This window comes from Elaeis guineensis, chromosome 3 (genome assembly GCF_000442705.2).
Source record: "Elaeis guineensis isolate ETL-2024a chromosome 3, EG11, whole genome shotgun sequence".
Lineage (NCBI taxonomy): Eukaryota > Viridiplantae > Streptophyta > Magnoliopsida > Arecales > Arecaceae > Elaeis > Elaeis guineensis.
This window is the reverse complement of record NC_025995.2, coordinates 14253039-14273511: the sequence shown is the minus strand read 5'-3', so window position 1 is coordinate 14273511 and position 20473 is coordinate 14253039. Positions and strand designations below refer to the sequence as shown.

Genomic DNA, 20473 nt, shown 5'->3' with positions numbered 1-20473 from the left:
TGATCCTGCTAGGAATTATCAAATAGAACAATCGGAATCTAATATGGCACAACTAATGTAGACATTAGTTGGATTGATACAAACACAGCAATAATTACAGCAACAGTTACCGCAACAATTGCAAATACAACAACAGATGCAAACACAGCCACCATAAGGACTTGGGAAGCAATAGGAGCAGTGAAGTAATATTACTGAGTTTAAAAAGCTGGCTCCCCTGGCTTTCGAAAGGACTACAGAATCTTTGAAAACTGGCTTATGAAGGTAGAGAAAGCATTTGCTATTCAGAGATGCCGTGATGATGAGAAGATCTTTTATGTTTCTTATATATTGCAGGGTGAGGCATTTAACTGATGGTGGATATTGGAAAAAAAATATATGAATGAGATAAAGAACAACTCACCTGGGAAAGATTCTAACGAGCATTTTATGACAAATACTTTCTCCAGAGTGTGAGAACCCAAAAAGAGCAAGATTTTGTTCATTGTAAATAAAGGATATAACTATTGCGGATATAAAGCAAAATTTACGGAGTTGACCAAATTTGTTCAGAGATTGGTCGAGCATGAGCATGATGAAGTGCATAAATTTAAGATGAAACCAAAGACTGAAAATAGGAAGCAAGTAGTGCCGTATAAACTGACTACATATACAATTGTAGTAAACAAGGCATTAATAATTGAAGAGGAAGTTAATGAAGAACGTGCAGAAAGGAAAAAGAATCAAAAGAAGAGAAATAGGTCAAATGAATCTCTAGGGCAGAGAAGTAGAAACACCAAGAGTTCCAACAAGAAATCAATGAGTGACAACACTGGACCAACTAATAGCATCAAGTGTTCTAGGTGTGGTAAAGCTCATGATGATAAGGATTGCCGTTGGATAATTGGCGCCTACTTTCGATATGGCAAGACAGCCCACAAAATAGCTGACTGCCCACAAAGATCAGAGAATCAACCTGCTTCAATACTTGGACAAAACAAGGATAGAAGCTTGAAACCCCGAACCCAAGGAAGTGTATGCTCTTACACAACAAGATGCACAGGCCTCCAATGCTATGATGATAGGCTTTAAGAAAGATTCTCAAAATTAATTGAAATTGTTGGCTAATTCCACTCACAAGTAATGATGTGGCCTTTCTAGATTTTTCATTTATATAATATTATTTTTAATATCAAATAAATTGTTAATTGATTTATATATTATTTCTAAATTTTATGAAATTATGTTTTGAATGGAAAATTGATGTGTAACTTCAAAGTAATATTTCTCAGACTTGCTATAATAGCTTACTGATCTAATATTGTATATGCATATTTTGATTCAATTATGAAATATATGTTATTCTATAAAAAGAATTTTGATATGTATCAAATTTGGACTCTCGGCCTGACTATGTTCCTTCCCAATTGGGATTTATATATTGGCACTTTGACTATCACCAAGCTCATTAATCTGTTTCTGGCCCCACCACATGGTATAAATGTGGTATTTCAGCCCACGTCATAGGTTATAAGTATGGTACTCTAGCCCACATTGTAGGATATAAGTGCAATATTCTGGCCTACTCCATAGGGTATAAGTGTGGTTCTATTTCTGACCTAGTCACAAGGTATAAGTGTGGTCATAGTTAAAGGTTGTTCAGTTAAATATGATTTGTTCTGAATCAGATTTATGATTATGTATATAAATATTTGAAAAATATTGGTTTTACAGGATTTATGTTTTAAAACAAAATTATGTCATTATTCTAATTTGTGGAAATTTATATATCACTATTGTAGCTTACATTATTGCATGAATTATCTAGTTAAGATATTCATTACTTATGAGGCTATCGAGCTCATTATCTCTTTATTTTTTTCAGATTTAGATAGTTCCAGACATGGATACTGCTTTGGGAATGAGATTATAACATTTGATAGTATCAACATAGTTTAGATTCAGATTTGTTATTATATTTATAGGATTATTATTGAGGTTTAATAAGATGTTTAAATTTTTATTTATCAATAGGATTTTTTAATTAATTGAATTTTAAATTTTAGCTATTTAAATTATCTCCTGTATAATGCATTTGATATCATGTTGGAATGCCTTATATGCTTGTGGGGAGAGTCCTTCATGAATATGCGGCGATTACTGCAACCCTTAGGTCACAAACCTAAGTCAAGAATGTGCCAATGTTCATCAAGTTTGCATAAATGGATTTAAGAATGAATAAGGGTAAGGATATTGACATAATTAAGAGTATCATGTAATGCTTTCAGGCCAGCACCATTGGAGCAAGAGCAACCACAAAGGTTGAAGGGAAGCCAATCAAGATCGTAAGGTACTACTTTTGAGAGATCTACTCAGATATATGACAAGAAAATACTAAGAAGATGTCACATGGTATACAATCCAAACATGAAGTTGGGGCCAGTCAAGTGGGTGGACCTAGTTGAGCCACCTAGCAAAGCCAAAGAAGCAAGAGCAATTAAGGAAAGAAAGCCGTTTCTTAGAGCAGCAAGAAAGGGAAAGAAAAGAAAGCTGCTGATCCATTAGAGAGAGCTGATGAGCTGATGACTGACTAAGCCCTCGGGTGACTGATTGCTCAAATCATCTCGCGAAACGAGTGTTGATGCTAATGACAACTTAAGCAATGATGCATCTGATAGTTAGGGAGACAGCAATGGACATTGTAAGGGTGCCTATATAGCCACCTGCTCTGAGTCGAATCACTGGCAAGTTGCAAATTACTCATGCCACACTACATACAAGCCACTAAGCATGTCATAAAGCTCGCAAGGATACAATAGCATAGAGGAGATGAGACTTTCAAGATGTTTTAGGACATAACACTGCTGCAACTAATGATATAACATATGGAGTAGGATTTCTGAATGTACTTGGATTATCATCATACGCCGAATCAGATTCTACACAACCAAGGTATGACCCATATAATATCCTATCTCTGAAAAATTCTATTCGAGCAGCTACTACCCACCGCTATCTTGGCTAGATGACGGGTCGGATTTCACGACTATGATCCCCTCTCAGAAGGAGCAAGGATGGCCAGCCCAATATCAAACAACAGATCAGTGTCTAGGTGGCTATCCAGAAGGCTGAAATAATCAGATATAAGGGTGAGCTCAAAATGTGGGTCAGAGTCATATCCAAGGCCTTGGCTATGAACAAGATCCCGACATTTATGAGTGGCATAGACATTCCATGAGAAACTAGATAATAATATGTACTGCATAATTCAAATCAATTTAATATATGTATTTTTAAGATCGAAAATACACAATCAATGCTTAATTGTTATAGTTGCATCTATTAAGCAATCATACGGTATCTTGAGACCAAGATGGCATAAAATAACATCAAAATACTATCAAAATCATAATTTAAACATCAATAAACCTCAACAAAAATCTTAAAATAAAAATGAAAAAACAAAAAAAGCATTAAACCAGTACCAAATAGGTATGTATTTGTTTGCTGTGCAATAATACAGTTCAATTTGTTACCATACCGATACTTGACCACTACATTACTCAGTATCCATGTGTCCCTATTGTTTTTATTTTTCTTTTTCTTTGTGAAGATATAAAAGCCCATCTTACACAATGACAATAAAAGTTACTGACATAGATCAAAGATTACAAATGATACCATAGCATATAAATAGAACTATTAATATTTGATCTTCCTATAGTCCTCTTATGGTACTGCAAAAACATATGTAAAACTTAAATATACAATAACACATACTTATGTATAACTGTATAGATTTTATCATGAATTTTGAGCTTACTTGTATGATTAATTAGTAAAGTAGATTGAGATTGTTTAATTGTACGAACACTACTAGAAACTATGCAGTGTCCATGATAAATTGCAATCAGCTTCACATATCTATAACAATTAATGATCCTAGATTTCTCAATAAAAAATAGTTTACAACTATGTTTAGTTGTTTACTTAAACATGTATATACGTTAGCATAAAACAATTAAAATGAGTGTCTTTAAAGGAAAAAAAGGAATTAACTAGCAAATATTTGCAAGTCAATTGCAAATCCTTTTACATACCCGGATACTTTTTCCATGCTGTTTGTGCCAAGTGTTGGCAGAATATGGCACAATAATGTACAATTCTAGCACTTGACTAATAAGGACACGATACACAACACTTCCGATCATTCAAATGAATTAGCTTCAAACTATAATCATGCATTAGTTTTCCATGGCAACACACTCACACCCATACAGAAAGAAATAAAGAAAAAGAAAATTGAATGAGCATAAAGCAATGAGAAATACAAGATTTGTCGGCGAGAAACGTGTGTTTGAATCTTTGGTTGCATAACATCGATCAAGTAGCTTTTTGATGTGATCATGCATTGTTGCATCTGTGCCAATTCCTGCCTAAAAACAGAAAGAAGATGTCATTGCTCAAGAATCTACTTTTAAGAAACTTATATAATTAACAAGACATGTCTTTTAAGTTTTAGCTGACAAACTTACTACAGATGAATACAAAATTACATATAGTTATGAAAAATAATAGAATGTTGTTATTATTTAAAGGCTCAACACCAATGAATACTTACCTTGTCCATACAACTAAGCAGATCAGCTTCACTTAAAAGTGGGGGTGGTCTTGTCACCCCTGAATCAAGTGTCAAAGTTGTTGGAATAAACTGCATAAATTAAAGGGATATTTAACCCCTTATCCAGCTTGCCACATAAATAATGATTAGGGAAAATATACATGTGCATGCATAAATATGTGTATATATACATTTACATATATGTATTTATTTACATACATGCATTTGTACACAAATATGTACTTATATGGAATATTAACAACTAAAAAATAAAATTAACTATTACACAATATACAGTTTAAACTTGGTGATATTGATAACAAAACCATCTTCAATATCATATCATATCAGAATATATATTCATGTATGTATATATGCATGCACATGAAATATCAAGTAGCAAGTAACAGACAAATTGAACAACTATATCAGTAGGAATATATTTAGCAATCAGCAAGAATCTAAATATAGCACAATCCAAGAATACCTTATCAGCAGGGATCTAAATATATATGCAAAATCTAAGATACCTTATCAGCAGGGATAGCAATCAGCAAGAATCTAAATATAGCACAATCCAAGAATACCTTATCAGCAGGGATCTAAATATATATGCAAAATCCAAGAATACCTTATCAGCAGGGATCTAAATATAGGCTGTATTTTTATAGTTTGTATTACGATCTTTGGGACTGTAATATATTATTGATTATCCTGTTTTGTATAGTTGTTGGTATAAGCTGTATCACTATATTTTTCTCTATTAAAGATCTATATAAAGAGACTCTGATCCAAAAAGGGAGAGACAATTTTGGCATCCCAAACCATCTCTCTTTTCTTGTTCTTGTCATGGTATCAGAGCAAAGGGCTTCTGAACCTACCGTCCTCATCTAAAGGGCTTTCTGGAGTCCGCTGCCCTCATTCAAGGATTCTTCTGCAGCATCTTGAGATCGTGGGAATCTGAAGTCTGATATTTTTTTGAGAAACTTCTGTCAGGTTCATTGCATATTTCTGTTTTGATCTCTCTAGCTTTCGAAATCTCTGTTCCTAATGGATACCAACACCAAAACTGCTGTAATTCCTGTATGTTTTAATGGGCAAAACTATTTTTTACGGGAGTTTCATTTAAGATGTTTCATTATGGGTCAAGAACTTTGGGATTTTGTTGATGGAAGTGAAGGGCAACCTAGGGAAGATAAAGGAAATGAAAAAGAAGTAAAACAATGGTAGAAAAACAATGCAAAAGTGATGAGTTGGAATGTGAGTTCTGTTGAACCTCAAATTAGAATAAATCTGCGGGCACACACCACTGCTGCAAGCATGTGGAGTTTTTTTAAAGAAGTTATATCATCAAGACAATGATTCTAGGAAATACAATATTGGGATTGAGATTGGTGAATATACTTAGTGGACAAAGACTGTTTAGGAATACTATTCTGGTTTTATAAACTTGTGGTTAGAATACAACTCTATCATATATAAAACTGTTCCTACGGAAGCTTTGATGATAATTCAAACTTTGCAAGCCAAAAATATGATAGATCATTTCCTCATGAAGTTAAGATCTGATTTTGAGACTGTTAGAGGGACTTTGATGAATCGAAAACCTGTACCTGATCTAGATGAGTGCTTTCAGGAGGTTCTTCGTGAAGAACAACGGCTTCTCTCACAAAGAACTGCCAATAATTCTAAGGCTGTAAACAATTCAGATCTTGCCTTTCTTTCTAGGGAGCAACCTAGAGCTAAAGATACCCAGCAGTTACAATGCTATTCATGCCAAAAATATGGACACATTGCTCGAGATTGTAAGGAAAAATTCTGCAGGTATTGTAGGAAGGGAGGCCACATCTTGACTGAATGTAGGCGAAGAGCTCAGAACAGAGGAAAGGCATACCACACCACAGTTGGTTTAGCTGAAGAATCTTCTCCTCTTGCCACACCTGCTGGTAATCACTCAATCACTACTAAATCAATTCAAGCTATGATTCAGTCTGCCTTGTCTACCATGGAAATTTCAGGTAAAAATACTTCTAGGCCCTGGTTGTTAGATTTTAGAGCCTCCAATCATATGAGATCCTCTTCCTAAACCCTTTGTTCAATATCTCCTTACCATGGTCAATCTAAAGTTCACATTGCTGATGAAAAAAATTTGCCTGTTATGGCAATGGATAGAATTCAATCCAAAAACTTTAATGTTTCTGATGTTTATCTTGTTCCACAATTGTCCACTAACCTTCTTTCATTTGGACAGCTTGTAAACAATCATTGCAATGTAACCTTCTCTCCTTCTGGCTGCATTATTCAGGACCAGAACTCAGGGATAGTGATCGGGAAAGGGAGTAAGCATGGGCATCTTTTCACTGTGGATCACATATTCCCGCAACCCTCTGGTTTGTCTACATCTCATGAAGTTGTGTCCAATAAATGGCTACTTTGGCATCGTAGATTAGGACATCCAAATTCAAATAAATTGTTGTTAATGTTCAAGAAAGGTTTGATTCATAATAAATCTGAAATTCCAAAGCAATGTCCTTGTTTTAGTTGTTGTCAAGGGAAGAGCAAAACTCTTCCATTTTCTTTGAGCAATCGTGTATCGCAATCATCCTTTGAACTTATACATTCTGATGTCTGGGGTTTGGCTCCAATTATATCCTCTTCGGGTTACAAATATTTTGTCACATTCATCGATGACTTTAGTAGGTTCACTTGGATCTACTTCTTGCGTGCAAAATCTGATGTGTTGTCTTGTTTCAAAGCCTTTGTGTCGATGGTTGAAACTCATTTTGACAAACGTATACAGACCCTACGATCAGATTCAGGGAGAGAGTATATATCAAATCAGTTTCAATTATTTCTTCAAGACAAAGGAACAATCTCTCAACGATCTTGCCCCTATACTCCTCAGCAAAATAGTGTTGCAGAGAGAAAAAATAGGCACATCCTTGACGTCGCTCGCACTCTGCTTCTTGATGCTGCAGTACCTCCAACGTTTTGGGATGAGGCTGTAAGGACTGCTGTTTTTTAATCAATCGTCGGATCTCGAAAAAATTAGAGAATGTCAGTCTCTATTTTAAACTTTTTAAAGAACAACCAAATTATAGAAGTCTTCATCCCTTTGGTTGTCTTTGTTTTGTTCACCTTCTTCCACTTGAACGTCAAAAAATTTCTGCTCAAGCTGCTCGCTGTGTATTCTTGGGTTATGCGGTGAATCAAAAGGGGTTCCGATGTTATGATCCTCACAGTCAACGCATTCGAGTGTCTCGGAATGTCGTATTCTTTGATAAATATTTTTTCTATTCTCACCATCCGTCATTATCTTCCCAAGTCTCTTCCTCCATTATACATTTATTTGACATGACTCATAAGGCAGATTCCTCCAGCAAATTCAAACAAGGGATGGTCTACAAGCGAAGGGATACACCCACAGCACCAAGTGCTGGTCAAGCTGAACCTCTTAACTCTGCTATTGACCCTGATCCTGAACTTACACCGGTTTCTGAATTTCCTTCACTTCCCAATATTAGGAGATCCACTCGCCCCACTCACCCATCTGACCGCTATGGCTTTCCATCCACTTCCACAGAAACATCCTCTCTCCACTTTATCCACAATTCCCATCCCGAATACATATTCTCAGGCTGTGAAGCATGAGTGTTGGCAACAAGCTATGGCAAAGGAGTTAGATGCTTTGGTCAAACCCAATACATGGGATCTCATTTTCTGTCCTTCAGGCATCAAGCCCATAGGATGTAAATGGATTTACACTGTCAAAATGAAATCTGATGGATCCTTGGAACACTACAAGGCTCGATTGGTCGCTTTAAGAAATCGTCAAGAATATGGAATTGATTATCAAGACACTTTTGCCCCTGTGGCTAAAATGACAACTGTTCGAACTCTTGTTGCATTAACTGCATCAAAATCTTGGCCTATATTTCAAATGAACGTCAAGAATGCTTTCTTGAATGGAGATCTACATGAAGTTTTTTTGAAACCTCCTCCAGGATTGCCTTTGCCATCACAAGACTTGATTTGTCGATTGAGGAGATCACTCTATGGGCTCAAACAAGCACCACGGGCATGGTTTACTAAGCTGCGATATACCATTCAGAAGGCGGGATTTCAACAGAGCAAACAAGATTCATCCCTTTTCTTGCAAAGGTCCCCTCATGGTCTTACTCTTATTGTAGTGTATGTTGATGATATATTGATCTCAGGTGATGATACTCTTGGAATACAGCACATCAAAGATACGCTGCATCGGTCATTTCAGATGAAAGACCTTGGGTATTTTAATTACTTTTTAGGTGTTGAAGCCCATCGCACCCAAAAAGGCATACATTTGACTCAACAGAAATATTTGCATGATCTAATATTTCTTGCTCAGCTTCAAAACAATCCCACTGTTGCCACACCTATGGAAGTAAATCTCAAACTTCGGAGTGATGCTGGCAATCTACTTGATGATCCAACCTATTGTCGCAAACTTGTTGGGAGCCTCATTTATCTCAGTTTTACTCGGCCAGACATTACCTATGCTGTGAATAATGTGAGTCAATTTATGACTGCTCCTAGGCATACACATCTTGCTGCTGTTCATCGTATTCTCCGCTACCTCAAGGGTACTCCTAATCAAGGACTGTTCTTTTCTTCTGGAACCTCTCTGTCCTTGTCTGCATATGCTGATGCCGATTGGGGAGCTTGCCCCAACACTAGGAGATCTATTACTGGTTGGTGTGTCTTTTTAGGACAGTGCTTGATTTCATGGAAATGCAAGAAGCAAGATCGGGTTTCTAGGTCATCCACTGAAGCTGAATATCGCGCAATGTCTGTTGCATGTTCTGAAGTCACCTGGTTGAGAGGATTACTCTTGGAATTGGGTTTCCCGTGCAATGAACCCACTCCCCTATATGCTGACAATACTAGTGCCATTAGAATTGCTGAGAATCCAGTCTTACATGAACGCACAAAACATATTGAAATTGATTGTCACTACATTCGTGATGTTCTTGAGAGAAAAATTATTACTCTTCTCTACTTGCCCTCCAAAGATCAGATCGCTGATATTTTCACGAAGGCTTTCTCCTTTGATCGACATAAGTTTATCAGTAGCAAATTGATGCTGCAAGATTCTCCAGCATCAATTTGGAGGGGAGTATCAGTAAGAATATATTTAGCAATCAACAAGAATCTAAATATAGCACAATCCAAGAATACCTTATCAGCAGGGATCTAAATATATATGCAAAATCCAAGAATACCTTATCAGCAGGAATAGCAATCAGCAAGAATCTAAATATAGCACAATCCAAAAATACCTTATCAACAGGGATCTAAATATATATGCAAAATCCAAGAATACCTTATCAGCAGGGATCTAAATATAGGCTATATTTTTATAGTTTGTATTACTATCTTTGGGGCTGTAATATATTATTGATTATCCTGTTTTGTATAGTTGTTGGTATAGGCTGTATTACTATATTTTTCTCTATTAAAGATCTATATAAAGAGACTCTCTGATCCAAAAAGGGAGAGGCAATTTTGACATCCCAAACCATCTCTCTTTTCTTGTTCTTGTCATATAACCCACATTTCAGAGCTGTTAAAACATCATAAGACAGAAGACAGCCTTAACATTAATAAAACATTGAGAACTGTAAAACAGAAAGTTTAAATCTATAAAAAAATGCTAAAGCTTACTATTGGCGTGAATCCCTCAGCAATCAATGAAGAAGTGTCCCAGATAAATTTTCTATTTGGCAACAAATTTAGTTTAACTAATTTCACAAAGCAAAAAAATCAAAAAAAAATTCAAAAGTTTGAAAATCATGAACATATGAAAATAATGATTGACAAATCACGATACAATACCAGCATTTCATAAAAATAGTAATCAACATAACATGGCCACCTTTTAGGTTGACAATAATAAGACCACATAGAAGAGGTAATAGCGACCAAGAATCAAGACACTCAATCATTACCAACTATTTTGACAAATTTATAAATTCCATGCCAATTACGGGTGCAATCGAGCCAAGCTGAGCTGAGTAGCTGGAAGCTTGAGCTCAACTCGACTCAAAATTCTCGAACTCAACCAAGCCTTATTATCTCAAGCTTGAGCTCGGCTCAATGAAAAATAGACAAACTCAAGATCGATTCAACTCTTGAATATCACCCAAATCATATTTCAGCTTGAGTTCGAGCTCAAAATCGAGGCTTGATCTACTAATAATATATGTATTAATATACATATATATTATAAAAAAATAATATTATTCAAGATATATATAAATTCGAGTAGGCTCACGAGCTTTCGAACCAAATATCTTGCTACTCAAGCTCGAGTCGAGCTCGCTAATAACTGAGTCGAGTCGAGCTCGGACTTGAGTCGAGCTGGAGTAGCTCGCGAGCAGCTCAACTCGTTTGAATATCTAATGCTAATAAAGATAGGTATTAATAGTACCAAGTAATCAAATATTGGATCATAATATACAGATTACAGAGTCATATGGTATGCATCATCCAAACACAGTTTTCAACGCAATATAGCAGCTGTATGCCATATCAGCAAGCATCTGGATGTATTGGTCAATTCCCTTTATGTCCTTGTAATAAGTTACAAACAACAGCATATAGTTACAAGAAACATGCACAAATTGTGTGTGATTGTGGGTTCAGTTCCTTGTCTTAAGTTAAACTGTTTACAGATCTCCTTTACAATTGAAGTGAATCTACATCAACAAGTTCTAGGCAGAAAAATCATAAATCTAGGATTAAACCACTCCTTTAAGAATTTTATTTAAGTAGGGCTTAGGGGGTTTTGATCTTAGCAGGCAAAATTCCCTTATTTGGTCCCATCTAAACAACGAAATTATGGTAAACAAAAATATAGACCTATAGATTGGAACCTTTTCATACACCAAAAATGTGGTGGATAGGGAGTTTTCTGGAGGATCAAAGGGTTACCCTCAGTTTTTTGGGTAAGAAATGGATATGTTCCATTTTCAAGGGCCAAAGATTTTGCCAACTCAAATGCCAAATAAAAATAATTCCATTATTTTTATTATGCATGATTGATTCCAACTGATTCATGCATTCATTTCAAATAACATTCAGGTTAGAACTATTATAATCATCATTTTAACATTATTTCATTGATAATGAACAACATAACAAAGATCACAAAAAAAATAAAATCTAGCAAAATAAAGTTTGAATAGAAAAGCGAAAAGCACAAAAAGACCATGGGGATAAAATGAAATATCTATTAATGCAAAAATCTCATGCAGCAATTTATATGGAAAACATAAGAAGACTGATAGCTAACCTGTTGCCCAATTGTGTATGTTGGGAGTATAGTACCTCCCCAAGATTCAAATCTATAGACATCTAGGTAATTTTTCTACAAAAGAAAAATAAAAAAGGATAAAAATCTCAGTCAAATAAACTTGAATGAAGCATCAAAAATATCTATATCCATTTCACAAGAAAAAAAATCATAACATTTCAGTAAAGTTCAATTCCCCGTAGACACATATGGCAGAAGACAATAATGTGAAACTTCAATCTTTCACCTTGGACAAAAGGGAAACACGGATGATAAACTGGAAAGATACCCTCATTTTGCTTATTTATCAAGAATACAGCTTTAGCTCATAACCCTGCTTTGAGTCTTTCCTACTGACATATTGAATCATGTGCTTCTTCCTTGCTCATACAATCCACTCCAATTAAATGATAGACCAAAACATATTTGAATTAACAATGTTCCCATTAAACTTCTCATCAATTACAAACATGCCATTAAACGGTCAACTCCCAAAAATATTACTTGCTTGGGAAGTTAAAAAAACAACCCGCTTGTCCATAGAATCCTACATTACATGCCTTACATACGAGTCACAAAGTAATTCTGGCGAAATCTGGAATTCTTTGTGACTATCTTGTTCAAAGTACAGTGATCGATAAAAGCATGACCATCTCCTGTCCAATGAAATTAGAATCTCCACTTCTTTTTAAGTTCAACAATCAAGCAGGGCTGTATATGAAATGTTATATCATCATAACTTGTAGAGGCTTTTAACCAACAGCTTCTGATACATAGATTGAAAGATACCTAATTTAATTCAACATGTGAATACCAACTCTTCCATTTCAAGGAGTACAGTTACAGTGAATAAGCTAATAAAGTATCAAGCATCAAGTGGGATTTCAATACAGCATAAATTCCACAAAGTGAATGACAAGTTATAATGATGAACTGATTATGAAGCAGAAAATCCAACACAATCTATTTTAGTTAGTTTTTTCTTTCACATCGGTATTTGTAACTCTTTTCTTATCCAAGACATCATCATACACCACAAAACTACCTGACTTGATTTAAGTGGAACAACTTGTATTGAACATTAATGATTAAATGATGTTAGGCATCTTATTCTATTATCTGTAACTTGGATGGTGTTCCTAAGATCATTATATGGTGGCTTCCACGCTCCACCCTATGTTAAGATATTGGTCAGTTTCTTGTTTTTAACTCCTCTGCATGAAAAACCATCTGACAAGATGCCAAATCAGATATGGTTATGGGTCAAGTAATATATTGCTGCCCAGTCCTCAGCAGAATGATTTCGCTAAGAGGAAACATTAGCACAATACAAGCTTCTTGGAGTTTTTATAGTTGCTTCTACACCTCAGCCCCAGTGAGCTCAGTCACACTTGTATATGTCACTCTCTTCCATGCAAGGTTCAATATCTCATATGCACCTTCAAATTGTTGGTCATCCTTCATACATCGTGAACAATAGAGCAAGCTTCTCCTTAATTAGTCAACTATATCCATCCCGGATAAAGCGCCAGGTAAAAGATTGTTAGGGCTATACTCCTACCTTTCTAGAACCTCTCCCCCTCTTACAGCATCATGTCTCCTTACCTATTTTGTTGGCTCTTTGATGTTTCCTACTTGATCTAACTTTCCTATTGACCGCCTACATTATGAATCCACTCTCGTCTTCAATGGACGCCATTGAATTTCCACTCAATTCTGAGACAAATCTCAAAACTTATTGTTCCTCTAATGCATTCTCCCCCCTCACTCACCTCTAGTTGTTCCTTATCCCTTGATGACGATCCCACTGGACTACTTTGCATTATTCAGATTGTTGCCAGAAGCGCATTTATCAACGACACGATTGTTATGACATTTCTTTCTTTGTGCTTTATTCATTTAATTCTTTCTTGCAACAATTCTCCCATCTGTAGAGAAAGTATATCATGACTCATAAGCCAAGAAACATCCCCAATATTTGAGTACAACCAAGGAGTCATAGGCTTTATAGCAGATTGGGGCTTAAAATTCCTTTTTAAAAGAAAAGAACTATGCAAGCAGTTTTTCAAGATTAAGACTGAATTAGATATCTTTATTAAGACAAATTAGGCCCTCCCGGTCAATTACGGCTTAATTTAGAGAGGGCTATTTTAGATGCAATGACTTTTTCCTGAGAAGGAGATGACCATTATAGGAAGCCAATTGATGAATAACTCATAGTTGGCCTTACAAACAAGAAGAATTTGAAGCCTCCAAACCCTTGTTACCTCAATGATAAATGCTCATGAAATGCACGAGCCTAAATTGTTCCTCACTGACATAGAACAAAACTGCAGGTAACGTGTTTATGGATCTTTTCTTCAAAGCAAAATTCAACAGATGCTTATTTGATTGGGTGTTTAAGCAATTCTGGTGAGACACAATCAAGCCGGTATTTCCTGCTTACCACCTTTCTGTAATACAGTCATGATGGGTGTTGAAAATTAGGTCAAAGTTAGAGCATGAGACTAATGGACTGTGTGTCAGATTAGGATTTATTTCCATTGCTTATTTCAAAATGTTTATCATCTGTTTGACTATTTCAAGGGCCTTAGACTCATCAATGCTAGCAAGTTTTATACAGCTAGTCGACATATGTAACTGGAAAAAAAAAAAGGCTTGTTGTTTTACTGTTTTCTTCTTATTGTTATAACCCAGGCATCTCCTTTGCGTACTTCTCTTTTCACTAGTTTAATTCTTAGCCACCATCACCTTGTAGCCCTCCCATAAGAGTAGATTCAAAAAAATGAAATTTCATCCAAAACTAATTCGTTTCCATCAAAACAGATGCGTTTCGGCCAAGACTGACCAAAATTTTGGCCCATTTTGTCTTTGATTTCAAACCAGTTTTGGCTGAGCTTTAGCCAATTTCTGCAGTTTCAGCAAAACGGACTGAAACTGCATTTTTTATCTTTTGATTCTGTTTAAAAAGTATATGCATTTAATGTTTTCCAAAATTTGACTCTATCACTGAATCCCACATTTATCCAAGGTTCTAGTGATATAATGTATGTATTTTTCTTCAAAGTTGCGTCACTATAGTGGGCAAACTGCAATCTTAATGTGTGCCTTCACTAAGTAGAAGCATTATGTGTTTCCATGATTCTTTCTTCTTACCTAGATGAGCTTTTTCTCTCTTTTTTCAGAATAATGAAATAGGATGATGAAATAATGAAATAAAATATTTTTCATTTGGATGGATTTTCTTTCTTCAATGGATTATCAATCCAATATAATGAAATAAATATGAAAATTAAAAAAATAGAGAAAAGTCTTGAAAAATTACAATATTAGAGGAAAAAAGTGCAATATACTAAATGTGTTAAGTTTAAATATGGTTTAATTTTATCCAGAAACTATCCAAATTCCACACTACAAATTACATCCTAAATGACTCGAAAACATAATAAAATGATATGAAATAACTTTTATTGATCTTTTTCATGATTCTTGCATCTTTCAAATCTCTACCTTTTTTGACTAAAGTTTCAAAACTCAAAACAAAGCTGCCAGAAATGCTAAAATCAGAACTCTACCTAGACAATCAAAAACCCAAAATAGACCAAGTTTTAAAGCCTTAACTAGAATACATTTTTTTGATGTTACAACAGAACAAAAAAATTAACCTTTCACAAGCAAAGGATTAAAATTGCTCAGCAATGACATGGCAGGCTTGATACCATTCAATGTTAAAGGATTTTAGGAGGACTACTACCAACTTCATGACATCAAATCATATCGAGAAGAAAACTATGATGCAGTAAACAAATAATCCTTTTGTTTTATTAGATTAAAGTTCCTCATCTGAAATGATTTGTATTTGCTCGAGACCTTACATCATGCACACACAGCATATTGTGTCCCCTATTATACTTTTCTTCTCATGAGGTAATGAAAAAAGGAAATCTAATCAAGGTACGCCATCTTTGTACTAGGCCCCATACTAATGCCACCCTATCACTGTATCGGTACACCCGATTTGGGGGCCAGTTTGGATTACCAAGAGTCAGTACATCCCCGATACTGAACCAATATGGTACGGTATGCCCAATACCACCCAATTCAATACAATATAGCGTACCTTGCATCTAAGAAGGAAGATGACTTCTAGATTGATTTTAGCAATGAAGACATGACAGTTTAAAATTGACACCTCCATCAAAATACCCATCATACAAATCATTTCATGGTCAAGATTGAATGGCTCCTTAGCTCAACAAACCTATAAACTTGTCAACCATGTTCTTAACAACCCATCATAGTGGTATTTGCATACAAGTGTTGTCCTTCAATGATTTATTTTAATGCATATTAAATTAATTGTTTTACTTGTTGAGCTCCATTTGTTGTCTTTTGTTTTTTCCTCTCTATCTTGTTTCTATTCTTTCACCATCAACTTCCAATCTCGCCATTGGCTATATTACCCTTGGCTTCTTTGATCACAATAGTTGTATGATAATTCACCAAACACCAACTTGATTACGTTTATTCACTTGTTGGAATTTATGTGGCATCATCACCTTGTTCCTCTGCATAGACAATATAATGGAAGGTTCCATGGTTGCCCATATTTTCCTGCATTTCTACATCAGCTTGAGACAATCTGGGCCACTAGGCTATTTTCCAGGTCTCAAAGATGTCTTCTCTTCTCAGATTTATGATATCACACTGAAGAACATCACCAAATAATTTCACTGATATTCCCATGGAGCTTCATCAAGTGATTTACATTGGCTAGCTACCCCAGGATATGTTGCTGTATGATTGGTTGGTGTGACAGCTTGTTAACTTGGCTCTTTGCAAAATATAAATTGTGAAGTTGTTAATGCCAGAGCGATGAAAGAATGCTCCATCTCATGATACTTTTCTGGCACAATCATCTGAAATTATGTACCTCATTTAAGTTAAATAGATTGGCAATCATGTTGGTCAATGTTCTAGTGCTTTGTCTATCGTCCAGCACATTTTTCCTTTGAAATCCATTGTCTTCTAAAACAGGAAGTAAATTGTCACTTGTCCCCTAGCAGAGGCCAAGAATCATTTGTTAGATTATAGATGGAAGAGGTTTCATTCTCTAACAGTAGGCATCATGCCATACATTCACACACCCTTCTTCTAGGTAACTCGAAGGACTATCTCAATTGGGAGCAGTTTGGACTTTTAAAGCGATGGACACACATCAAAGATAAATTGTTTCTTTGTAAGCCAGTTTTATCAAATACCATTTTGTACCCTATCCACTCCCTCATCTCTAAGAATAGGTAGAAGTAGGGAAAACTATCAGTTAAGGCCAAGCATGAAGTGAAAACTCAAAATGGCACAAGGTTATTTGCCATCATTATCCTTCATTTTCAGCTTCAGCAATGTGCCATGTATCTCCGCAACTCCGATATAAAAGACCATGGGTTATTCTAATTTCAAACAATTTGAATCTTTTTTCAAGTTATCACCTTGATCATCATAGGCAGCTATCCTTTTGCTTCCATCATTCTATCAAGTAATTGGCAAATTTTTTGGAGGACATACTACTTCTTGCTTTCAATTATTTAGGAAAAACTCTCATCCTATGATCCGGTATGAGTTTAAATTAATGTACATATTTTTTTCCAAAAAATGAATGCATCATACCTCCTGCATTAGGTCTCCATCTTACAATTGTGTTTGGTTGCTAGTTAAGTGATGGATAAGGGAAAGTTGCCATTTTAACTAGCCAAAACGTAGTGAATATAGTTACTCAGCCAAAGGCTTAAACAGGTATTTAACCCAGGTAACTTTATTTCAAGGGAAGGGTAAAATATAGTTGACAACCATAGTGCTCTTTCTCTCTACTTTTACACATTTTCCAAAATTTATTCCATTAACCATGGGAGCACCAACCAACCAAACAGTGAATAACTTTATCATTGGTTAGCTGGCTAGAAGGGTGATTACAAATAGTTAAATCTATTTAGGAGCTGGTTAGCGGTGCGGCATCCAAACACAGATAGAAGTATATAGAAAACTATTTGCTCCCACTAGTGCAACATTGCATTATTATTGTCTTTCTAGGATTTTGCCCGCAGTTATGAAGGAAAAAAAAGTACATTGCATTATTGTTGTCTTTCCAGGACATTATCCACGATTATGGATGCAAAAAATAGAATGCCTACCCTTGGATTAAGCAATTGACAACTTAGCACTAGACAGGCAGGCCAAGCTGGGTTTAAGCAGGGCTCAACCCAAGACAACTAAAATTGGCCAAGCCTGAGCCTAGCCTAGCCTTAGGCCTACTTCCCAAGCCTGAGCTTGATACTTACTACAGGCTTTGGGCTTTACGTCGAGCCATGAGCTTCCTAGACATTGTCGAGGCAATGAGCACAAAGCATGGAGGCATGACAGCTTTGCAGGTGAAGACAAAGGTGAATGGAGGAGAAGACAGCATGGCGGCAGTGGCAAAGGTGGAGTCACGATCACTAGATCGAATAAGGGACTATATGCCATTGTGGAGATTGACGCAAGGGCTAACGAGGGTGGAGGTCAAGTTGAGGAGGTGGGGGCTATTTGTGTCGAGTGGAGAGCAGGGTTATTCGGATCTTGCAGGGGGTGGGGAGCATGCGACGGAAGGCGAGAGGGGGTGTAAGTCCCAGCTGGCCCAGCCAGCCCAAACCAAATCTGGGCCTGCCTATTAGGCGGTACCCACCCTCAACCCAAACCAAAACAGGGAAAATTTATCCCCTGTTCCACCACCACCCACCGAACCCTCTCCTATCTATCTCTTTCATATGACAACACCCCCAGCCCATCGCTCTCTCCCTCTTCTCCCCATCGCCTCTCTCTCTCTTTCCCTTTCTACCAAGTCTCTCTTGCTTCATGTTCTTCTTTCCCTCATCTTCCTCTTCTTCTTCTTCTGCTTTTCTTCTTCTTTTTCTTCTTCTTCTTCTTTCCTCTTCCTTCGTGTTGACTGCTGCTCCTTATCTTCTCCCTCCTCAGTTCAGGTAAGCCCAAATCCCTCTTTAAGTTTAATTTCTTGGATTTTAGGATCTATATTGAATGGTTTAGGGTAATCAACGAAATGATTTTGAAGTTTTGGAATGATAGGGTAGGGATAAGTCAGAGGAAAGAAGTATTATGAAGGAATTGAATTAATTTTGGGCTGATAGATTCTGCCCCGTGATAGTCCTAGATTTTTAATTTTTTAATGGTGAAGCATTTCAATCTGAAATTTAATTGAGGGTTGTTAACTCGTTGCTCAACCAATTTGCAGAATTTGAAAATTTTTGGATGTTATTTGTTAGGGTACATAAATCCCGGAATGAGGCTATTCTGCAGGGAAGGGCAGTTAATCAGAATTTTAGGTTTTAGAATTTTAAGGAATTCTATAGATTATTATAAGGCAATAATATGACACTGATTTCAAATATGTGTGTGTGTTTCGGATTATTAGGTTCCGATGAGTACCGATGAAGTATTAGATAACCTGATAGTGGATATCTGCAAGGTAAGTAACCTTTACTTAATCAAAGCAATTGTATAAAATAATAGATACATATAGTTGAGAATGTTCTTTAATTTAATTGTTGCCAAATACTTTGAAAATCACATCATTGTTTGTGATACTGGTCGTATTAAGCCAAACATAAATCATAGAATTATGAGTATTTTAAGTCTTGAGTATTTATGGTATTTTGGCGAATTGATAATTACATGTTTATTAGAATGATTTCCAATTGATGGAGTTCTGGAAAAGTTTTGACATGAGTCTTCAAAATTCATGTTAAGAATTGTGAGTATATCGATTCGGAAATTCATGTTTGCATATTGATTATTGAAAATTTGATGACTAGTCATCTTTATGGATTTTATGTATTGATTCAGAATTTTATATATTGCAAACCTATATATATGATAGTAACGATTGTTTGAGTTGAGTTTATGTATACATACTAAACTCTCAATCTACCTACGCTATAAACCCTACCATATAGGGGCTATATGTTGGCAATTGAAATTGATTGTTCCAAAACTTAATAATACGGACCTACTTCATAGGAGTTAAATGCGGTACTATGGATCCCCTCCGCTGGGGTTAAATGTGGTATTATGGACCTACTCCACAGGGATTAAATGCAGTATACTGGGCCTTGTTACAGGGGCTACATGTGGCCATAGTTGTATAGACTGATGAGTTAGAATGCTTTTAAAAGATATAACCTTATGATATTATTGGAAACTTTGGTGTAATCATTTGATTTTGACATGGATTTTGAAATACTTTTAGTTTACATATGAGTTTTCGATTTGCATGGTTATATCTATGTTGCAGAGTTGTAAGTTTGACTCTAACTATGAATATTATATTGTTACACTTGTTATTATACCAAACACTTATTTGGCTCCAGCAACTTGGTTTCTTTGATTATGCCTTGGTTACTCACTGAGCTATTAGCTCATTCTTTTATTTCTCATGATTTTACAGAGTCTGAAGCATGAAGAGGATGGGTAGAGGTTGGATTGTGAGATTA

At 35.8% G+C, this 20473-nt stretch overlaps 1 protein-coding gene across 12 annotated transcripts in view; it reads right to left on the bottom strand.

Annotated features, from left to right (window-relative positions):
• Positions 1–20473, bottom strand: part of LOC105034089 (DNA topoisomerase 3-alpha) — a 115468-nt gene that overhangs the window by 81221 nt on the left and 13774 nt on the right. For 8 of the 12 annotated variants that reach the window (XR_012139630.1, XR_002163567.3, XR_012139631.1 and 5 more), the window contains 3 exons: positions 11934–12008; positions 4601–4690; positions 4311–4415 (listed from right to left, as the gene is read on the bottom strand). Coding sequence is in view for 9 of the 12 variants with exons in the window: in XM_073253672.1 (XP_073109773.1) it covers positions 4311–4415; positions 4601–4690; positions 11934–12008 (270 nt within the window). In the remaining 3 variants the exon portion in view is untranslated. The remainder of the gene's footprint in view (positions 1–4310; positions 4416–4600; positions 4691–11933; positions 12009–20473) is intronic. The other 4 variants (XM_073253667.1, XM_073253671.1, XM_073253666.1 and 1 more) reach the window with 3 other exon arrangements.